This window comes from Labrus mixtus, chromosome 1 (genome assembly GCF_963584025.1).
Source record: "Labrus mixtus chromosome 1, fLabMix1.1, whole genome shotgun sequence".
NCBI lineage: Eukaryota > Metazoa > Chordata > Actinopteri > Labriformes > Labridae > Labrus > Labrus mixtus.
The window spans coordinates 26,692,327-26,715,992 of NC_083612.1; the positions used below are offsets into that span (position 1 = coordinate 26,692,327).

General features: G+C 38.8%; 2 protein-coding genes across 4 annotated transcripts; one reads left to right on the forward strand and one right to left on the reverse strand.

The window, feature by feature from the left end:
* The first annotated feature begins 6,160 nt into the window (after positions 1-6,160).
* On the forward strand, positions 6,161-8,737 carry LOC132975628 (bone morphogenetic protein 6-like). The gene is made up of 5 exons (XM_061040322.1): positions 6,161-6,397; positions 6,639-6,789; positions 6,861-6,978; positions 7,106-7,236; positions 8,166-8,737. Exons 1-5 carry the CDS (start codon positions 6,285-6,287, stop codon positions 8,313-8,315), a joined length of 663 nt encoding a protein of 220 aa, XP_060896305.1. The 5' UTR covers positions 6,161-6,284; the 3' UTR covers positions 8,316-8,737.
* Positions 8,738-9,669: 932 nt separating this feature from the next.
* zgc:123258 (uncharacterized protein LOC641502 homolog) lies at positions 9,670-22,335 on the reverse strand. Of its 3 annotated transcripts, XM_061040427.1 has the most exons (17): positions 22,110-22,334; positions 20,694-20,804; positions 20,123-20,305; positions 19,692-19,781; positions 19,438-19,571; positions 19,116-19,270; positions 18,924-19,020; positions 18,470-18,571; positions 17,153-17,234; positions 16,869-16,943; positions 16,455-16,511; positions 15,918-15,971; positions 14,296-14,395; positions 13,905-13,985; positions 13,460-13,620; positions 11,320-11,353; positions 9,670-10,177 (listed from the first exon to the last, which is right to left on the reverse strand). In XM_061040427.1, the coding sequence occupies exons 1-17, from the start codon at positions 22,161-22,163 to the stop codon at positions 10,137-10,139; spliced, it is 1,611 nt and encodes a 536-aa protein (XP_060896410.1). In that variant the 5' UTR covers positions 22,164-22,334; the 3' UTR covers positions 9,670-10,136. The 3 variants fall into 3 exon arrangements, with proteins under 3 accessions (XP_060896410.1, XP_060896427.1, XP_060896418.1); XM_061040444.1 differs by lacking the exon at positions 15,918-15,971 and having other exon boundaries at positions 22,110-22,335; XM_061040435.1 differs by lacking the exon at positions 11,320-11,353 and having other exon boundaries at positions 22,110-22,333.
* Between the last annotated feature and the right edge of the window lie 1,331 nt (positions 22,336-23,666).

Consider the following 23,666-nt stretch of genomic DNA (forward strand, 5'->3'; position numbering starts at 1 on the left):
TGAACTTTCTGTGTGATATGGTGATATGGACTGGTTTCACTGGAAACACCAGTTCCTCAGTGATCATTTTCTGTCATGAGGGAATATATTTGAAAAATTGTGTCTTTTTAGAAAAGTCAAGTGATGAAATGTGTCATCTTTCTACGCTGCAACCATTTACAGTAATTACCCTCATCACTTTTACACAATCTTCTGAAATGAAACTGGACCAAAACAGAAAACTAAGCAAAGTGAGAGTTCACAGGAGACAAACTGGAAGCAAACAGGAACTGTACTGTGACCAAAACTTACCGATGACACCACTGAGGGGGAAGCAGGTGGGGCTGCGTCTACGGGTCCCTAAAACGAGATTGCATGCTGAGTAAAGAAAAAAAAGATGGATAGAGATAGGCAGGCAGACAGAGAGTGATGGCTGAATGGAGCAGGCTGAATAGAGGACGGTTCACTCGAGCCAGTCAGTCACAGGCTGAAGGGTGCAGCCTGAAAAAACTGCTGTCTTAATTACCAGCTCAGAATAGAGCTCTCACTGTTCCTCACTCTGTTGCTGCCTCTTCTGTCTTAATGCTAGAAAAAGCAAAGAGGGGGGTAAAATAGGAGGCCATTCCCATGTCTGTCCCTCAGGGAGAGGTGATGACTCAGTCTCCAAAGTTCAGCCAGACTGCTTTTCGACGGTCTGTCCCTGCAAAGCTCCCAGCCCAGAAACCAAATGATACCCTTCTTTAGGAATCTTAAGCTTACTGTCTCTGTGTTTAATACTGTATCTGCATTGTTTGCTACTAAGTCCATCCTGGTGCACAGCGGTGACTAAAAATATTCTAACTGGGAGCTAAGAAAATCTACCTGGTTTGAAATCTACTGTTTTGTCTGCACTCTTTCACTTTTCACCCCTACTTCTCCTCCTCTTCACCTCTACCTTTTTTGTATCTCATCCAACTTCTCATCCATCTGTCCCCACTCCTCCTCTGCCTTCTCCACCAGTCTTTTTTGTAAAAGCACTCTCCAGTTTGGTGAAGTCACACCATACAGATACAAAAACCCTCCTAATGAGTGCTGGCTCATGGACAGGCTTGAAATCATATCCTGATCTCAGTCTGGTTGTGAGGTCTGGTCATGTGAAACCATCACACTTTCCTTGACAGCAGGCTGGGTTTTTCACTGGTACTTACTTTTTGAAAGGAAATACCTCAGCCTTCTCTGAAGTTTAATGGAACAAAGAAGAGTGTGACTGGCTCTGCAGAGGGTGCAGACAGGACTCCACAATCAGTTTGGCTCTGGGCCATTAGATTTGGGCATGCAGGCAGGTGAGGGGAAGAGAGGCATGCCAGTCATTCCCACAGTAGTGGAAATAAACTTCACTAATAAGACTGAAGTGAACCCGATGCAAACACTACGTCCCACATAAATACATGTGTATCTGGTTAGTTTGTTTTAAGAAATGTAAATGGACAATAAAGGCTTTCTACTCCATTTAATGATAGTCTTCCTCACTTGATTTGCTTTTACACTTTAAAAATATATTTTTTGCTCTCTGCTTTGTCTCCTTTTTCTTTATTCCTCTTTGCATTCATTGCATTCGATATTATTACCAGTCAATTCTGAATGAGTATATTTCATGTTGGATTCAAGTTTTTTAAGTAATTGCAAAAAAAAAGCCTGTTTATGGTTTGTGCATGACCATAGTGTTATACTGCCCTCTGCTGCTCCAACAGAAGACATGCTGCACTAATAGTCAGCAGTTGGTTTCTTTACATAAGAGTGTACCGTCACAGTTTGTAACATACGTAGTGGAAAGGGACATTTATCATTTGACACAGTTGTTAAAATGTTTATTTCTATGGTTGCAGTAAACTTCTATAAGTGTTTTTTTTTGTCTTAGTTGTCAGATAGACAGATCTGTTTGTTAAGACAAAACAGAAAACATGCTTCAGAGTATACTGAGTGTATGTAGGGTGCAAAGTTATCATGAAAACCTTAAAAAACAATTTGATCAGTCGCAGCTTGTGATCCACAGGCAAGTTAACAGTGCAATGATCTCTAAGCTCTCTGCTCAAAGTACAGGTGTCTCATTAAAACTGATTTGAAACTCTCAATGTTTCGATATGCTTTGGAAAGTTATCCAAAATGTAATGTGATGCCGTAACTTAGTTTGGTGTTAAAACAAAAATATGAAGCCTTCATATGAAACATCCCAGGATCATTATGAAACAAGTTATTGCATTTTTAAAGAGATGCAAATATTTCCTTATTCAATGAAAGCTTTGCACTATATGACTATCAGGACTATAACTCACTTGATAAGCTAATGCCCCGTGTGTCAAAGTTTATATGCTGGTTCATTTCCAAACTGTGTCAGAGCATGAGTCGAATTGTTTTGGTGATTGTAATTGTCCATCCTAACTTACAGTAATACAGTAATACTGTTTTTTTATACTTTATTAATCCCTGAGGGAAATTGTGGTTTACACTTTGTTATTGAGAGTCATGCTTCTCACACACATAGGCCAATTATAAGATAAATCCTTAACTTTAAACACTCCCTAAAAAGAGGGCAGGACCATTGCACAAGGTAGTGCCTCCATGTACCTTTCTCCCATTGCAGCACTGACCATGATTTTGAATCACCATAACATACTAGAAAGAACACAAACCCAAACAAGCAAGCACAGCAAGTGTGATGGTTAGCACTACTGCCTCACAGCCACATCGTTCAAATCCTGGTCCAACTGGAACGTGGACCAGGATTTTAAGTTACCCTAATGTTTCGAAAAGTGTAAAAAAGCAAGCACTGACAGGTAGCGCAGTGTTGTAGTAGTAGTGGTTAGGGCCTTACAGTGATAGGGGGAGAATAAAGGGGGAGAGCATGTAGAAAGAAGGGTGAGGGAGGAAGGAAACAATCCTCTCTACCCTTGGAGGGTAGAAAAGGTTCTACAGGTTAAACACTGATTTTGTGCAAGAAATTAACATGATGGAATTCATTACAATATTTCAGGATAGTTTGACACAGTTACAGCTGTTCTATGTTTCTACAGTAGTCACATTACATTATTGTAGTGTGCACATGTATCTTTTAAATGTATGGTTATTGTGCTAACTCCCATCTGTGAATTTCTGTGTAAAAATCTCTTTATTAGATTACACATTGATGAAAGGTTGTTTAAAAACTTGTAACACTGCCCTTTATCTGTAAATTACAGGAATATCTATGTTGTCTTCTTGTGGAATATCTGCATCCTTCATCCTCCATAGTCTTTCATCTTTGTATAAAGGCTCTTTGTGATCCTCTCCCAGAGCAGCTGTTGATGGTGCGACTCCCAGTGTTACAACAACGAGGAAGTTGTGGGAGACGTCTGATACCAAAGGACTCTGCTCATTCATTCATGGTTGTAGGACGTCAGAAGCTGCAGTATCTCAAAGTCACTTCCATTTTTTTCCTTACCCCCCCCCCCCCCCCCCCCCAATTTACAGTTTCGAATAAAAGTGATAAATCCTACTCAACAAAGAAGCAGGTTTTTAACAAAACTACTCCCACTTCTGCCCTGGATTTCTGACTGTTACAGTCCTGCTCCCACAGTGGGTGTGGTGTGAGCACCTGCAACATGTGTGTCCGCCCGCATCCACAAAAGAGAGCTATTTTTTTTATCAATTTCTCAATTTCCTTATGTATCTGCAAACAGTCAGCCCTAAGCAGTGTGATGGAAATAACATGTAACAATTAAACATATAAATCTACTAAGAACTACAGATTCTGACCTTTGACCCTTAACGTTCAGAACTACAAGCAAGGTGTTCAATTACAGGAATGATAAACCTGAGGAATCTGTATTCATTCTGTCACAATACCTTCAACATTAAACACTGCAGCACTTATTCAGCAGTCTGAGCAAATGTTTTAATGTTAGCATATTTTTATAAATATATATTTCCATGTAAACTATTTATTAAAAAATAAAGTCAGTAGCATAAAACAAATAATCCCAATACTAAAGTGTATTTTTTCTTACAACCCTAATCTGCATCTTCACTTTACAATATTTATATTAGTAATGTATTGCAAGAATTCCTGCATCACTGCTAATGAAATATAGTCTGATATCCACAGCAGCAGATAAACTGTGTTCTGGACTACTTGAAAAAGTTTTGTGGTGAACCAGTCTAGACCTCAGTGAGGACTCAAATCTACATCCTGCATTGCCTCTTGACCTCACTGACTCACACAATGTAGTGTTTCTGAGCTTTTGCTCTGCAGGTATTTACATCACCTGCAGTACCCAGCAGGTAGCTTTGTGTTACATTTTCACTTCAGAGCCCACCTTTGAATGACCACTGCAGAGAAATAATATGGCTTTTATGTTTATTGGTTGACATTTCCCCAAAAATTGGGGCCAAAAATATTGGATTTGTAATGATTAAGACACAAATGAAGGAATGACCAGCTTGTGTTTGACAACTTCATAAAATGTAAAACCAGCTGTGTTTGACAGGTGAATTTTGTACAGTGACTTGGACTGACAACATTTAGTTTGCTCTTTTTTATGTTAATCATAAATACAATTTTACATCCTTTATTTGTCCCTTTATTTGACCGGAATATGCCTTTAAGAAAAGGTCCCACTGGTATCCCTTCGCTGGAATAAATGGTAAAACAACCAAGTCTGGTTTGGCTATTCATTAATACTCTTCTTATGTTTGATTTGTATGCATTGATTTTGTGATGGGACATATTATATACACAGTTTATAGATTTTATCTCTGCTTTGTCTCCCTTTCAGTTTACTTTCAGAGAGTTTCTGAATTTGTTTTTGAATTGTTCACCTCTACAGTTAAATGCAATCCAATACAGCATTTTTGTCATTAAGTATACTTTTATGGTACCTAAAATGTTAAGTTAAGGTGGTTACTAAATTGAACTATAAGTATTGAAACTATAGTACGCCAGTGGTACGTGGGCTCCCTGTGGTGGCTGACAGTGGACCTTATCGCTCCCCCTCTCTCTTGCTCTGAAGCCCAACGTCGGGATCTGATGACATGAAAACTTTCATTTTGAACCCTGTAAGAATGTCAGTTGGACGTCAATAGTAAACATTTAAAAGACGATAAAAACCAAGTGTCTTTAACATTCAGTATCGACGTCTACAGGACTGCCTTATATGGTTCAGCTTGAACGTGTTTGTGACATTCTTGGAGATTAAAAAGATGTTTAAAAAAGACGTCATTAAAACTTTCATTCTGAACCATAAGAAGGTGTCCTTTAGACCAGTGGTTTTCAAACTATGGTACGTATACCACCGATGGTACACGGGCTCCCTGTGGTGGTATGCAAACGAATCTCCACAATATAAAAAAAAAATCCTGTTCAGCATAAAACAACAATTTTTTTGTTGTTATCGTACTCTTTCCTTGTCTGTCTTGTATCTATTGGGTTGTATTCATATCAAATGTGGATCTGACCTCAGCCCAACATCCGGATCTGATTTGTTGGAGTTCAGAACAACTGCAAGCAGCTGTACATTTACATTTTTAAAACGGAGCCAGAAGAAGCTTCAGTTTTGAAACATTTACAAGCGTGTACAGACAGTGGACCTTATCGCTCCCCCTCTCTCTTGCTCTGAAGCCCAACGACGGGATCAGACAACATGAAAACTTTCATTTTGAACCCTGTAAGGATGTCACTTGGACGTCAATAGTAAACGTTTAAAAGACGATAAAAACCATGTCTCTTTAACATTCAGTATGGACGTCTATTTAGGACGTACAACAGACATCAAATTAAATGTACAGTATGGAGTCTGGTAGCCAACCATACTTCATACATTTAATAATAGGGGGCTCACACACAACAGAGGCTAACATTTTCCAAAATGTCAGTGGCTCTTTCCCCCCTCCGTATGTCATATATTATCAAACTTAAAACTGACCATATACATCATAGCATGACTGGTCTACCTAGATACCTTTTTCATTTAATCTTCCTCCCACTTTCATTCATCTGTTTATCTGTAGTCCATAAGGCTCTCTTTCTTTCTCCACCTGATCATCCTCCCGTATTCTTTCTCACACAACAGCGGAAAAGACAACAATATTGAGTATCTCAAGGCCAAGCTTGTCCTACAGAAAGATAAAAACCTCGATTCCCAAGCCCTGACAAACAGTTAGTGCAGCATCGCTGACTGGTAACTTGTATCTCCTCCTCCAACCAGAGGCACAGAACAAACATCAGCCTTCGTCTGCCGCGAGTCTGAGTCCAACGCTGTTGCTCTTTAGATTGACCACCCCTCGCATGCACCATGAACTGTGTGTTCATTGTAATGATGATGTTTCTTGGCTCTTCAATGGTGATGGCATTTGTCTTGCAGCCATCCAGGGAAAAACTTGCAGCCTCTGCAAACTCCAATCACAGGTCAGTATCAGACTGTATTGTCCAACAATGTTTGTGCATAATGTGAAGGTTTTATGTTTATGGTGCAGAGGTTAGAGGTTGTTCAGGGTCCCTTTGACTTTTTCATTTTACGGATTATTGCACAGAGAAAGTGGCTCCACAGATCATTGCAAGGGCATGTTGTTTTTGTTGTTTACTCATTTCATGTGTCAGTTTCAATTTTGCATGATACTTAAATAAACATTTATAATTTCAGATTCAGGTGTGAGGGTGAGTCATTGCAGTCCATCAGGAAAGGTCTCCTCAGGGCTCTTAACCTGCAGATTGAGCCTCGGCTGCCAGTTGCTGGATTGGACAGAGTCACAGAGCAATGGAGGAGAACATTCAGGAATGCTGAACACAGAGCCAGAGATGCTGCAGGTAGGTGGATTCCCAAACTTTTCAATCGTGAACCTAACAGTGGCCTGGTCGAGTCAGCTAAAAGTCTAACTCCCTCTACTCTCTCTCCCTTCCATCCATCTCTGGCAACCCTGTGTCAAATGTTGATGGAAACAATACGAGCACGAAATGCTGTACCGTGGCCTCTGAGATCTCCATGAAAGGTATGCCACAGTGTCTGTGTGTCTGTGGGTAAAGTGCCAATGGACATACACTCAAAGTGAAGAAACATAAAGAATGTAGACAGAAATACATCTTTAATTGTTTTCTTGGATGTCTTATGTTTTCCAGATCTAGGATGGGACAGCTGGATGATCCTCCCTGTCAGTGTAACCATTGTTCAGTGTGCACTCTGCAGCCCCGAAGGGAACATCGTGCAATGCCCATCATCCCAGTCCTATGTGCAGGATGCAGACTCACAGGTAGAACAGTTCCCTTACATTCAGCTACTGTCTCTACCTATAAAGCTAAACTCAAAACCTATCTATTCATCCTAACAAGTTACTCTTTGTCTATGTGTGTGTGTAAATGTTATCACTTGTGTCATTGGTTGTATGAGCATTGGTGTGCATTGGATGTGTGCTTTTTTAATTAGAATAATGTATCTTATTCATATTTTTCTAAAAAAAAAAAATATTATCTTAAGTCCTTAAGAAACTTCAATATGTCCAGATCTCTTCTTACTCAACCAAGCATATTCAAATCACTGCCCGAGACCATAGATTGCTCCAGACCGACATTTTTAAGCAAGCATTTAACATGGGATTGTGCTGTGTTCTTTCTTAAGTGTGGTTCATATGTTGCTTATCCGACCTGTGTGTAATGTTGCTTTGTTTGTACCTTCGAAGTTGTTTTGATCTTTATATTTTTAACTATATTGTACTGTCTTTGAGTACTTGAAAAGCACTTTATAAATAAAATGAAATACTATTACTATTTTTTAACTATGGCAACTATAGTTCAAATAAAATCACAACAACTTTAAAAAACGAAAATTATATTTAAATTATTCTAAAAATAAGTAAAAGTAAATATAATTTAAATTTACAGTAACTCTGCTTCTGCTAAATGGTGCAAATCATTTCCAAGTTATGACATTTCATAACTTCTGTTCTTGTCTTTCTCCTTTTCAAAGTGTAATGTCAAGCTTTCTTTTCTGTCAGTTTAAATATCCATTTTGGCAGTAGTCTTTTCAAACATGTAACTGATTTTAAATCAAATATTACTTTTTAGGGACCATAAAACATAAAAACTTAAATAAGGCCCTTTTCTTTAAATATTTTTTTGTTGTCTCCCACAGTATGAATAAACTGTGTCACTATTCCTGAGTCCTCTCTTTATTCTTCTTCAGGTCCTGTTACCATGTTGTCAGCTCACCTCTCAGGAAAAGGTGCATGTCATGTACCTGGATGAATCCGGCACTGTGGTCCTTTCGTCCATGGAGCTAAACAGCAGTTGTGGATGTGGACACAGCGACCACCAGCAGCCAAGCGAAGAGTAAACTTTGATTCATAGTCCTGTGGTTATGTCACCTAGGACACACAATAAAATGTATTTACAGGATACTTAATCCTATATCCTTATTGTGTATTAAACATTGGCTGTGGAAACCAAAGTAGTAGTGAATCATTCCTGTCCCTCTGTTAAAGCCAGACAGAATGATGTGCCATCAATGGCAGCATCATAAAAGTGATCAGTAATGTTTAAGTGTTACCACTTTGGACAAAATTCCAGCTATAATCTGCCTTCAAGTGCTGTTTGATTTGATCAACAATTGCCAAAAATAAAGCCTCCATTATTTGTTATATTTCTGTCAATAATTTAAAGTCTTTCTTCTGTATCAAGAGCTGGATGTGAAGTGAAGCTGGAACGAGTGTGAGAAATACTGCTAGATAATCTTTAAATAAACTGATGACTATTCAGAGATACAAACCGATACTGAGTGTTCAATTCAAAGATGTGAGGCAAGAGTCAAATCCTTAAAACTCCTTTAAATAACTGAAGGCAAACTAGGGTCAAATAAAAGACACAATTTAAAAATTCTGCTAAATCATTATAATGTGGTTAAACTTTTAGCAGGTAAAATAATAGAAGCCTTTTTTCACCAGATAAACTCTCTGCCCGTAAAACGTCATATTCTCCTGAGTATTAACATCATGCCATCCCACACACAAAAACTGGCCATGCTCCATTTTCATATTTTAACAGGCAAGAAGACAAAGGGGAGAATGCTGAGCTTTAAACTTCAACCCCAAAAATTTTTTTTTTTTTAGCAGACAATTTAACTGTTGTTTGATATACGAGGGGAAACTATCTGCAATAAAAACAAAAATGTAACATGTGATAAGTAAGTTCAGTATATAAATCAATAAAAATCATATTCATTCGTCTTAGTTCATATTGGTATTGAACATTTCAGTGCTTAACTGTGATTTGTAACTTTTGTTGGTAAAATGTTTTTGTAATCACACATCTACTTTGCAGACATAATGTAATCCATTATGGTACAGGAGAGCAACATGTTGCAAACTTCTAAAAAGCCTTCAATATTTTCAGTTGCTGTTCATGCATTTTCAGTTTCTTTGCTTCTTTCTTGCTTTGGAATCTCAACTTTTAAGTTGTGCAAGCGAGATATTGATCCTGGACTACAATAAAAGAACAGCTTTACAAAAGGATAGGATGATGTGGGCTGATACTTGAAGATTGATAGCAGTTTGAACCTGTATTGATTCTGGACAGAAGGTCAAGTTATTTTGTGTGTGTGTGTGTGTGTGTGTGTGTGTGTGGGGGGGGGGGGGGTTAAGTTCACATGTTCGTATGTTTCTGTCCATTCAGAACATTATAAGAACATCAAATAGAAGTTGAACATTTTAATATAAGGCATTTAAAGAAATCACTTAATACAAACAGGTTACACAGAAACCCCAAAACAGTTATCAAAACTTCATATTGTGGCTACAAGTGATTAAAACCCCATCCCCCCCCCACCCCGCCCCGCCGCTTATATAACAACTGTCAAGCTGAATATTATAAAGTGCGTTCTCATTTTGCTCTTTGCAATCATCACCAAGGCAAAGTCATTACATCTTTAAACGTGAACTTAACAGACCTTTCAGGCACTAAGAAAGCCTTTCAACCATTGAAAACATACGTTTCACCTACACAATGTATATTTGCATCCTAATCTTTCACAGCCATGAAATGAACCCAATCTGTTTTTTCAAGAATCTGTTGATTAATAACACATGTTCCCTTGCTCTGCAAATGTAATATAAAATGTAAAAAGAAAGCATCCAGTTGTTGGGTTCATTCGTATAACTGGTCAGCATGTGTCTCCCTCTACGGAGGAGTCAGTTCTTCTCTCTGCAGAGGAAGGAAAAGAGAATTCTAAGTCTTGATATGAATGTTTTGGTTTGACAAATATGATATGCAAAGAAAGGCAGAGATTTAGATGGGACAAATTTGCAATATGCACTGCCTAAACAACACCAGACCATAGGAGGAAAAAAAAACATTAAACATGCCACAGCTCTCCAGGGTTAACTGCAAGCAAAAACATGCAGAAGGCAACAAGGCCGTGTTGATAGCTGCTTGAAGACATGACATGAGCATGAAGTCTCTTTAGTTGCAAAGGATAGATGAGTTTAAAAGAGATTGATCGAGCAAACTGTGCATTCAAAAAAACACTGCAGAAAGGAAAAAATAAAGTCAATGGTATTCCAGGGCCATGGCTTTAACACAAGTCAACTCTGGAGAGCTTCATAGCTGCTCTGATGAATAAGGGCGCGGTCACACTGGACATCCGTACTGTGCCGTACTCAAGCATGATTGCCCCCCCCCCCCCTGTGCCATTCCCACGCTGGCCAGGACTGACCGTGCCTAAGCACGATAACCTCTTGTACATAACTTCGTAATACAACACATGGGCGGGTCCGCGGCCGCACATCGGAGAACAACACAGAGAACATGACAGCTACTTTGTGGCTTATATTGTGTCGTTTTAGTCAGATACAGACATGAAACTCTGGATTTCTCCATAATGAAGGCTGTCAGCGTTGTGTACCCGCGTGCTTGTGCTTGTGCTCGTGCATGAAGTGTACCGTGCCGAAGCACACCTCTCCGAAGTGTGCCAAAGCCAAGGAAGTGTACCCTGCCTGAGCACGGCACGGAGCGGTCACATTCGCCAAAGAACTGGACTTTAGGGTTGAAGCGTGCTTGGGCACGGTACGGATGGCCAGTGTGACCACGCCCTAAGAAGGTATAGTTAGACACCCCCTGGTCAGTTTATGCAAAACATTGAACAATGCAAACTATGGTCCTCAGAGTTATATGTATCTTAAATTGTATGACTTTTAATATCACACTGACCCTGGAAAAGTGAAAATATCAAAAGAAAAGAAAAGGGGACAAAATGAAGTTGGCAAGAAAACAAAAGTCACTCCAGTAAGCAACTGTAATATGACAGTAGAGGTGCAGGTAGAGGTCTACGTTTTAGGGAAGCACACCTGGCAGCAAAGGTTTCCTGGATGAGTCCAAGACCTGGTGAAGACGAAGCCAGGTCAGATTTTTTTTAAGTTTCAAGGTTTAGTTATTTATTCATCTGCAGACTGTCATTTCTGTCTACCAACAACAAATCAAACAAAACAAGCTATTATCTCAGGTAGGAGCTTAGAGGATGTATCGAAGCCCAGGAAAAAAACATGCTGATGGTCTGGTCTAGAGCATGTCACATTAATGTATGGTTCGCTTGATGGTTGATATAGCTCTATCTGATGCTTGGTACATGAGTATCAATGATGCTCTGGGCAGTTGAAGTCATCTGCAACAAGAACCAAGAACTTGCTACAGTACATGTATTTTTTCTAACCTTGTTTCATTTCCTTAAACCACAGCAGAAGTCATCTTAACCATGTTGGAGAAGTGAGATGCTGATGATGTTAAGTTCTTTGGAATGCAGATTCCAAGGAACCAAAACCTTTCATTGACAATGTACTCTGGGATGTCATCAATGTCTCTACTCTTTAAAAACAAAACAAAATAAAAATACATGCTGCTCTTTAATGTCAATTATAAACACACTTCCTTAGACATCCATGTAACCTGCAGTTAGCCGAGAAGTTTGAGGTGAGAAATGGAACAAATTGGTATTTTTGGACAATTATTGAAGCATATTAACTACAAACTGTGTAAAATTCATGGAGGCCATTTTCCAAACGTAACACAGATAGGAGGGAAATGTTACAGTATACACATTTGAGTTCTTGCCATTTGAAACTCAACTGTGATAAACCACTGGCTTCTAGCTTAGGGTGTTCAGCAGCACATGCATGCATTATATGCCTTACACAAGCTCATTGTGATGGATAAAAAGTGTCAGCAAAATCTCAAGTCCAAGCAAGCTTCATTTCACACAGAAGAAGATATCAGAGTAACCAATAACTTGCCGGGGATATGAAAACAATCTCAAAACCCCAGAAAGGGTTTTCAAGACAGGAAAGGTTAGCGATGTATTTTTTACAATTTAACAAATGAAGTGTTACTGTCGGTTTTTAACACAGTGGGTTCATGTTTATGTGATCACGTTTCTGCTCAAATAAATGGACAGGAGGATTGATGGTGCGAGCTGATACTCCTCTGTTCCAACTATCTCTCAGTATGAAAGCAGGTATTAGCATTATCAATACTAATCAGGTTGACCCCTTTTATTTACTTTAAATCATGGCTTTAAAAGGTTTCGTTTGAGCCTTAAGACACAGGCATATATTGAAATTTCCAACCAGAGCCCGACCGATTAATCGGCTAGCAGATAATATCAGCAGATATTAGCATATCCAGTGACTATCAGTATTGGCTAATCATTTTATTGCAGATATTACTAGATTTATTTACCAGTAAATTAGCATTTCATTTGAGTATCATTGTAGTGCTCTAGCAGTTCTATTTCACCAGAAGAGTGTGCAATATGAATTACAACAAGCATTATCACCCTCCAGTGTCAAGCGGTGATGCACGTACATGCACAGTTCGTTTCCAGTTGAGTGACCATCTTGTCTCCATAATATATCTTTTTCCAAAAAGTGTTTGATAACTGCATTTTAGGGATCAATGCCAAACAAATGTGTGTGTATCTATATCTATCAATTTCTACAGATCAGAGATAGGTCTAAGAAATATTTTGGTTTGGTTATCGTATTTGATCTCTTCCTAATATCAGTATCGGCCCCAAAAATCTCCTATCGGTCGGGCCCTATTTAAAACTATTCCCCACATTTTCCTGTTTCTATTCGAACATAAACAAAAATGAATAGGCATGTGAGAGGTTCATATGAACTTGAGAGATAAAATGCTGAAATGACAAATTTAATGAAACTGCTTGGCATTTCTGGATCACTGTATTGAGGTACTGATGACTTCTCTTCACACTGCCCTTTATTAACAGTCACATATATCCTCATACAAACAGACATATTTAAAGACTAACATCGGCACATCTTACATTTCTCAACATGTACTTCGCTTACTGCAGGTGTCATATCTAAAAAAAATAAGAATAATAGGCGTTTCTCACACACACAATATCACAGCACTTTTCAGGCTAAGGAGCGTATAATGAGACACCTTGAACTCTCTTTCTCGCCCTCTTACCTCATAAGAAGTTCCTGTCCAAAACTGCCTCATCTCTCCCCGACACCCAGCCAACACAGCGGAGGTTATCAGTGTAAAGGGCACCAGGTAAAGTAGTGCAGGCTGACCCATGCCCGACAAAAGCATCACAGCAAACGTCACTATCATTCCAAGCAGATAGGCTAGAGAAAATAAAAGAGAGGGAGAAATACAGACACAACCAGAGAGACTGTTAGCGAACTGATTCATCTATGAGAAAGACGAGATCTGAGCTAATCGCTGGTTTCAGAATCGACAACCCATTTCACTAAGTAGAATCATTGAACAGACTCTTCTGATACAGAGGTCCAATGACAAATTGCAAAGTTTTATGATGAAAGTTAAATATGTCTCAAAAAGATTTCCTGTGAAGATGTTCTTTAGCAAAGTTTAACATATAGAAAACAAACGTAGAGCTCTGAGGTACCTGTGCAGCAGCTTAAGAAGTAGACCTTTCTCCTGCTGTTGATCCAAACATCAAACCTGCTGCAGTAGGCCACCAGGAGACCTGCGAACCAATGAGGGTGCAAAGGATGAGTGACATCACACTACATGTATTTGCCTGTTTTTTTTTTTTTCTTGGGAGAGAATCAAACACACAGTTACAGTACAGTTTGAAGATAGCTGGTTAAATAATATTAAATAAAAAATCTGAGTATAATATTTTAACAGATGAGCACTGAACTCTGACATCAGGTATTATTGTTTTCTTCAGGTTTCGATACACTGTGGTTTAATTGCAACCAGAAGCAACTTTGTCTGTATTTCAAATATTAACCAGGGACAGTTTAACACTGATGGGGAAATTGAAACCTCACCTGGAACGATGATATCTCCGTATCCAAGAATGGAGAACTGCATCCCACACAGGTTCTGAGCCCAAGCTGAGAACCGTGGGACACGCATCACCACTGGCAGCTGAGAGGAAGTAAAACATTTACGAGTTTATTCCCACAAAAAAGTCTGATAGCAGAGTGTTTGTGTTGTGTGCAGTTTAGAATAGAGACCTATCCATTGTGTCACATTAACTCAACATGTTTCTTCACATCATTTTCATGTGTCAATGCACCAGCAGACGTGTTCTTGTTAACTGCATAATAATCCTGTTCTCTAATATATTTGTATTCCCATCTGACTGACATCCTACGTCAGCTTTCCCAATGAGAACTTGTATCTTTATTGTCTGTGTGGACAGAAAGGAGGCGGTCGGTGAAGCTTTAAGCCACTGGAGAGGAAATAATTCACACAAGAGGGACAACTCTCAGCACGTCACGTTTTCCTCTTTTTGTTTGATTTTGCTGCTGAAGTGTGAGTTAGCAGTGATTACACTTATTTGGGATGTTAAGTCTGAAGGTGCATAGGGGCTTTTTTCCCTGCAGGTGTTTTTAAATAGAACTTCACATGAGACGCTTAGCTTTCCTTTCATTCAGCACATGGAATAATACAATAACATACTGCAAAATCTTAGCCAGTTTAAACTGTGTTAAAGGTTCATATACATGCTGACTTCAAACAGTCAATGAAAACTGTTCATAATAACTTGCGGGAGGTACTTGCACAGTGTATAGCCCCATTTTCACCAAGCAGTTTGGTTCGGTACAGTACACATTTATTGGCGTTTCCACCTTCAAAAGTTGGGAATGGTACCAAAACAAGGGATCTGTGCAGTCCTACTTTTTTGGTACCCGTCTGTTGGGGTGCCAAGAGTACCGATCCGAACCTAAAGGGTCCCTTTCTTTTTACTGTGTCCTCTTCTTCTTCGTTGAACTTATTTGATAGCGGGCTACATTGTGTTGGGCTGCCATGATGTCACACTATTTCGTAGCTAACGCAGCTATCTCCAACTAGCTAACACTCCGCTTACCAAATAAGGGTACAGCTGGCAAGCAAGATCAGGGTTTAACGTACCGAACTGAACCAAGCGAAACCGGACCGCTCGGTGGAAACATGGCTTACACTTCTGAAAATGTGCAGGAGAGTTTATCAAGCTGAACATTTAATGTCTTGTTTCTGTTAATAGCAACCCTCGGTCACATCTTGTCTTATTGACGTCAAAGACTTTTTGGAATTCAGGTTGTAGATACACATGGACGGGCACCAAGAGAATGAGTTGGTACATACAAATTGATCATGAACTCATGTTCATTTGTTTAAATTCATTTGAAGTCACAATCATGCATTTTTTTATTTCTTGTCTCAATGTTTGGATCTTTCTTATTCTTATTCAGAGTTACTTAGCTCTGGGAAGTAGTTTCAATGTATCTGAGTGGTATGAATGCATATATGTATAGTATAGAACATAAAAACAGAATGATTACATGTTTACTCTATTTATCTGACAGAACTAGAAGATGTTTTCTACAACTCCAATCTCTTCTTGTGCATCTCTGGATGCAGCATGGGGACAAAGGAGTAAAAAGGGTAACGAGTGAAGCCTTACTTTCTCAGAGGGTGTCTGGGGTTCAGCAGGGACCTCCACCATGTTACCTTGCGTCTACGACAGAGCCCACCCAACCCAGCCCACAGTTAGTCAATCAGTCTTATATTCCCCGCAGGGCAACAACAACAAGCAAGACAGAACAGCCAGGATGTTAATAAAGCCAGTAGACATGAGACGGGGAAATCCACCAAGCCTAGCTGTTGTTTGTTGTTCAGGTTGATAGACCTTCTGCACAGAGAAACCCTGCAAACGGTTTCTCTTGAATGAAGAACAAGATGTACCAATGTACATGTAATGTATTATCATTATTATTATGATGATCATCTATTTTCAGGATTTATTACAGTGTTCTGTGTAGAGAAAAAGTTTTTAAAATAAATCAACATATTTTCTTTCTGTCCTAGAAATTAAAGGAACGCATTAAAGAGGCTGTCCATTAAATGCAGAATTTGATAATTCTGAAAAAAATGTAAATGTCTTAGAGACTATTTGGTGGAGTTCCCCTTTCAGAATGACAATCAACGTCAGGGGATTTACCTTCTCTGCAGATGCATCTGGGCCCAAGGCCACCTGGACCATAATGCTGACTCCATTCTAGAGACAGAGAGAGAGAGAGAGATTAAGCATTTATATAATGCTTTTTATTTACTGTAAAACACATTGCGTCACACTGAAACGCCAAATCTTCATCTCCTATACAATGAAATCTGTATATAGTTGTGGGTGTAGTTCCCTTTACCATCATTATCTATTCAGTAAGAAATTATACTTGAATGCATCAGTGCAATACGTCAACTGGATGCCAAAGCACTGAACACCTTGAAGCAACAAAGACTGAAAGTAAAATATCAATTCAGAAGAATGGATAAAAAACAGCAGTTACTTATGTGAAAGCCCTACTGCTCTGTCCCTGAGGAGAAACAAATGAAACAAACAAATACATGTTAATACCTTGGTGAAGAAAGGAGTGATGAAGACGAAGAAAACGTCATACACAAGCAGGAGGCTCAGGAGGATGACACAGATCTAAGTAGAAGTGGAAGAAAAAAAACACAGATTCATTCCAGTACTGGTAAAACTAACACTGAGCGCAGACATCAAAATATACGTAGAACAGATCAAGTCATCATCATGCCTAGCATCACAAAAAATAAAATAGCACTTAATTTAGCATAAATAGAAGAACTACAGAAGGGACTGTGTTTCTTTGAGGTGGAGGGCTCTATGGGAGATACCTTGAAGTTGGACAGTGAAATGGTCTTCATGAAGTTGAGGCAGAAAGCAATGCCAAGTAGATCCTGCAAGATCCAGATCCATCTACAGGGGCAAAAAAAGATCTTTGTATGAGAACCAATGTTTTTATCTTTAATGAGAGCACACCAGATGAACACGAGGAGGACACAGCACCAGAAGGGAATGTAATGAGTCATACATGATTTAACATGACACAAAGCTTAAAGCATTAAAACGTGTATTTATTTCTAAGCCATGTGTTTGAAATTTAACCAGTTAATGAAATTCTTCAGGATTTAGTATCTTTAAAACAGTATTATTGACATCATTGACATTTAAGTGAGCTGCAACATCCTGTTGAGTCGGCAAATAAAGTGACGTCACACACAAGCAATTAGAGGATAAGTAAAGTTCAAAGTGCTATTAAAGTTTCACTAATGATTTGTTTTCTATAAATTGTTCTTTCCATGAAATAAATGCCCTTCTGAAGTCCCTCCTACTTCTCAGGTATTGTCTGTGTGTCTGTTTGAAATTGCGCCTTTTAGGATATTGTGACCTCTAAACACTTTTTAAAATCCAACAGAAACAATTGTAAACAACCAAATGCATGTTTGGTCTGTCTCCCCTCCGTTATGGCAACTTTATTCAATGTGTGTGCTTCCACTTGATGCGCTACGTCTCAGCTCCGGCAGTCCGGAGCCCTCTGCAGCAGATACACAAGGCTTCTATTTTTTAAGAGCACGACGACGCATCAATTTACCACAGAGCAGATCGAGCGGGTTAGCAAGTCACACACCAAAAGAAAATAAAAAAATCCAGTTTATTTTCAGAATAAAACGTGCCCTTTTGACAGTTCAGAACGATGGCGCTATGTGTGTTTTTTGATGTGTTTATAAGCGTTTTCATACAGTTTCATTTGTCTCGGCACTTGCTCCGTGCTGCACACTGAGAACGCAGCCTGTGGGTGTTGATGGACACGGTTGCACGGAGCCATAACGGAGCGAAGCGGACATGTAATGCACACGTATCTGGTGGAAGTTCAGTTTGACACTGACAGGCGATACCCGGGGTTATACTAGTTCTTTCAATTCACAAAGCAACATGCTCCTCCATCCTTACTTTATTTTAATCAGTCCTTCATACCTGGTGCATGTTGAGAGGAATAAAATATACTCCCAAATTGCTTTTACACACATAAAATACTTGTCAACATTGACTCTGGTTGGAAATGATGTGGTTTCACAAGTGAATTAATCAATAAGCCCTTCCTATGTCACATCAGAATGGTTCTCTGTGGAGTGTGAGTAGCAGTACAGTACCTGTCTTCATTCCTGTAGACTCCCCAGACCACAGCAATGCTGATGCACACAGCAGCAAGTATGATAGACCTCACTGAGAAGGTATAGTTCCGGACAGAGAAACTAGAAAAAGACCCAGACAGTTAAAGAAATGAAAGGCTTGTAGCTGTCTGTGAGGGTGGAACTCAGAGACGGACACACACAGCGGTGTTTCACATTAGTTTAGATAAGAAAAAAGTTACTGTAGTCAGAGAGAGCTGTTCATCAGGGAATAATAAAACATTTTTGTTCAGGTAAACTTGTTTTTTTTTTTATGTGTTGTGAACTTTTGTGAAGTGGAAAAACGTTCTACTGGGATTTACATCTCACATATCTTACTCTATATCTTTCAAAAACAGGGGTAATATGTCTGTAAATGTGTGCGTGTGTTTAATTGTCTGTAAATAGTTCTCTTTTGACAGAGTGAAGCTTGTACCTCACTGTGCCACAGCCAATTAGGTCCATGACTGCATCCAGACAGCTGTACAGTGCAGAGGCAGACGCAAGGCAGAATATAGCGATAATGATGTAAACTGGGGGGAAAATGATAACAAAAATTTGTATCAGGAAAAACGATAGTAGTATTATTCTTTTCAAAACACACAAGAACTGTTGCTGCCACACTCACCAAGGACGCTGTAGAAGAAGTACATGAGGACCAGCATTCCACACATCAGGGCCACGAAGAAAACCACTTTGAGAGGAGAGTACAGGAAAAGCTCTCCACTGTCTGATTTGTTGTCTTCTCCTCCTCCCCCAGCAAAACGACCTTTCAACCGCTCACTGCCACAAACACAAAACATTTGACTTTGTTTTTTTGTATTTTAAGACTTTAAAAATGTTTTAACTGGTGGTTTTCATTGTATTGGCATCCACGTCACTGACCGACATGGGAAATATATTGACAATACAAATAATGACAGACAAAGCTGTCAGCAACAATAACTCACCTCTCACATGCCCCGCTCCAGTAACCACCCAAGGCGATTGTGACGATGGAAATCAGTAACATGACTGCTATGCTTGCATCAATCTTTGAGAATGGTGGAGCATACAGCTTCACCTGCATGTCTTCATTGAACACCTGAGTACAAGCAGAAAGATGCTAGATGTACTGAGGAGCCCTGCATGTTGTGTGACCTTCTTCATTAAATTCACATGTAGAAGATAAGAAGATAAGAAGATAAAGAAAAGACTGTCTGACCTTCTGGGCTTCCAGGAAGTCCCTGTACCGCATGAGAGCCAAAGGAATATGGACTTTTGCATACTCAGAGTCATTGGCTGATGGAGTGATCTGAAGAACAGTAGTACAAGAAAGAGTTTTATAAACAAGGTTAAATAGAATCAGTTAACTTTCTTTATCTAGTCGAATTATTGATTGTATATTGTCAAGTAAATATGAAAAAGGAAGACAAAGTATATGTGTCTTTATATGGAAATCTCCACATCCACACCACTGGTATGTCACTTCCTTATTGTTTAATCACTTCTGCAACTGATTTGCTGACACAAGTTTTATGGTGGTGACTAACAGACAATAAGGAAAAGAACATGAGTCCTCCTTGGGAGTAAAAGAGTTAAAATATTAAGGAAATATCAAAATGAAGAAAATACAGACTGATGTCCATATCCTACCAATGATATGTTGCTGGCAATCAGTAAAGCTTTCGCTCCAAGGGACTGTGCAACCAGAGCTTTTTGGCTGAAATCACAGTCCCCCCTCATCACCACCACAGCCTTGTCCTTGACCACATTTGGATTGACCCCTGAAGCATCACACAGCACAGTGTAGGTCAGATTCACCAGCATATACTGTTCCTGGAAATGGGAAGGGGATAAGTGTTTAAATGTTTATAGATGAAAGAACATTTTCCTATAATATCCCTTTCCATATTCCACAACTGTAACTACTTGTCATTATCACGTTAGTCAGGGAAGTGCAGTGCCACCAGGTCGGCAGATTGAAAGATTATAAATACAGGCTGTAAATTGGACTTAAGTGACATTTTAACAATTATGTTGCTTTGTTTCAAGTCAAACTACTCCACTATCATCCAATTCAGTTCTCGTGATAGGAAGTACAAATATTTCATACACACAGATTGATTAGAAAATGTCTTGAAGGATGCAATAAAGTTAAAATGATCTTGTATGGCCTGATACTAAGAAGTCACAATAGAATACTTTTTAAAAATGAACAACTTACTGCAGCATCAAGGGTTTGTGACAGGGGGGTCCAGGAGTGATTGTGCACCAGGCAGTATTCCCTCTCTGTATTTAGATTTGAGATGTGCAAGATTGCCTCTTGGCAGTTTACCTGTTGGTTGAAAAATATATATATTCCACAAATTTAACAGCGTTAAAACACATAAACCCTAGCCAAGCATTGTGATTTAAAACAAATGAATCCAAATAAAATACTACTCTGACTTAAAAGGCAAACTAAAGGCAGCTGGCCTGACATATTGTACAGCTTCCTTACTGTAATCTGTTCTGCACATGTTTAACTTTACAAATTATCCCTGCACTCAAGTTCACGTCATTTGTCTGTCTACTCGCCGTTATATTGAATAGTCTCTGCTGATAACATGTCAACACTCCTGCACTTTAACTTATAGTATCTCTGATTGCACATCTCCCCATGCCAATACTGTCAATTTACAACTCTGTTTTTGCACATGTACATTTAATCTTTCATATTTAAGACTAGTAATGTTTAGTTAAATCCTGGTTGTATATAGTCACATTCTTAGTTTTTATATTTTTAGTGCTTATTTACTTTGTATTAATTATTTGTTTGTGTTTAGATTTGCTAACATTGTGTGTTTGGACAACCTGCTGCTGTAAGGCCACAATTTCCCAGTTTGGGATCAATAAAGTAATTCTATTCTGTTATATTTTAGTAACTGCATCACTAGACATGTACTCCTTCTGTCTGCATGTTTGCTCTAAAAAAAACAAACATTGAAATAACACCACATGTGAAGACACTTCTATTACACATTGAGTGTTCAAGCCGACCTTTAAATCTGGAAACATTTACTCTGCTCAGAGTTTTTTAAGAGTTTCCGAGTTACATGTGTAACTTGGAAACTGAGTTACATAGTTTCTACATAAATGTCAAGGCTATTAATAGGACCTGTGTTACACTGAATGCTGTCATCATTTTCCACTCACAGTTTTGAAGCCATCTTGAAGATTTCAGCAAACATTTCACATTTAAAGTGGTAACTCCTAACCAAACACTATCAACTTAAACAGGGACAAACACTGCTGATTAGAGGTTAGGTAAACAATGTTTGTGTCATTTAATTTAAGTTGTTTAAATATGTGTATCTACACACTTTCTCACTTCCTGCTTGTGTCAGTGTTTGTGCCTCATCCACACTGACGTTAGCTCATGCTACCCGAGCTAACCTACATTACTTTGTTATCGCAGCAGTAATGTTGTCATGTAATACACCACATTTCTGAAACAATGACGACCACAGTGTATTGACTATAATCTAAACACAGATAGTTAACAGCAGATGTTTTGAGACGGTATATTTAGGCCGGGGTCACTTGCTAATGTTCGCCATTCTCAGTCCAGTTTCTGTTTTATAAAGAGCACTAAACTTACCTGTGAAGACAAGAAAATGACCGAAAACACGACGATTCTGAGAGCTCCTTCCATTGTGGTAACATCCGCTTTTGTAAAGAGTCTGCTGGCACCAACATTAATTGACTTCTTTGTGGCACTATGTTGCTCGTCTCTTCATCGGTGTTGTTTAGCAGGTCGTCATTAGCTTCCCGGTACTTCCCGTATTGACTCGTCGTGACACATAACACGCTGACCCACTGCTTTCTGTTTCACCTCAAAGCGTCTCTACAACACGCAGCCTGGGTTTCACCATTTATCATAACATAAGACAAAGTAGACATACCAAAATGTCGAGGTTGTCTTATTATACTGTAAAATGTAAAAGTAGAACAACAAAAGTAAATGTAAGCAACAATCAATAGAAGCAAATATAAATGCTGTAGTTGAATCTGATACAATTCAAATATATTGTATTGATTCTATAAGGAATTATAAATATGGTAATATATTGTATATACTTATATAATCATATGTTGGTATAGGCCTACCTATTGTTCAAACCTTACCAATTAGTAAACTGAGTTGTTCTGTGTTCTCTCTGCAGTTATGATAGTTTATTCATATCTGGTCTAATCTCATTTTATAAGAACAATTCAAGTCAAAGAGCAAATTTAAAATCCGGACATAGCAGACCAATGCCTTACAGAGAAAACCAAAGGACCAAAGACCAAAAGACCTGGTAATAAGGCATACATTAATCTGAGGATATAAATGGACATCTCAAAAGAACAGCTTGTTCAGATGTTTGAACTTTTTAACTTTGCATCTTTTGCAACTTTTGCATAGGAGAGGGCTGATAGCCTAAAGAGACAAGTATGCTGACATCAAGTCTATTACTCATCCACCAAGTGTGTGTGTGTGTGTGTGTGTGTGTGTGTGTGTGTGTGTGTGTGTGTGTTTAAGCCTTATCATACTGATTAGTATAATCCCTAGACTGTAAATAATATTTATACAGTCTATAATATAATCACACCCTGAGGGAAGTGTCCAGGCTATCCAACATCCTTTATTTGATCTACCTTAGTATTCAGCACTTCTGCATTCTTTTGCAAACATGGCCATGCATCCCTTACACAATCTCGTGTGAACAAAAGAGTGTTTTTAGTGGGAGGCTACGGCAGCTAAGCTGCAAAAAGGACAGATTTAAAAATACTTTTTTACCTACTGCAATTACACTTTATAACGACTCCCCTTTAAGTAAGGAAAGAAGACATTTAAACTTTTAAACTTTAGCCTGAGTTGCATATATCATATATCAAACTGTATTGTGGGCTCATGTTTTTTTGTATGGGTGGGATATGTATGTATATATGTGTTGTGTTGTGTGTTTGTATGTATGCTGGCTGCTGGAACACCTAAATTTCCCTGCTGGGATGAATAAAGTATATCTTATCTTATCTTAAATGTAAACCATTTTGTTACAGCAGGCCTCCTCTCTCACATCTGATCACTAAAAATAAGAGCAAAGCATCACCCAAACATGGGTGAAATTTAGTTTTGTGATTGACAGGTCATCAAAAACAATAAAGGTACAAC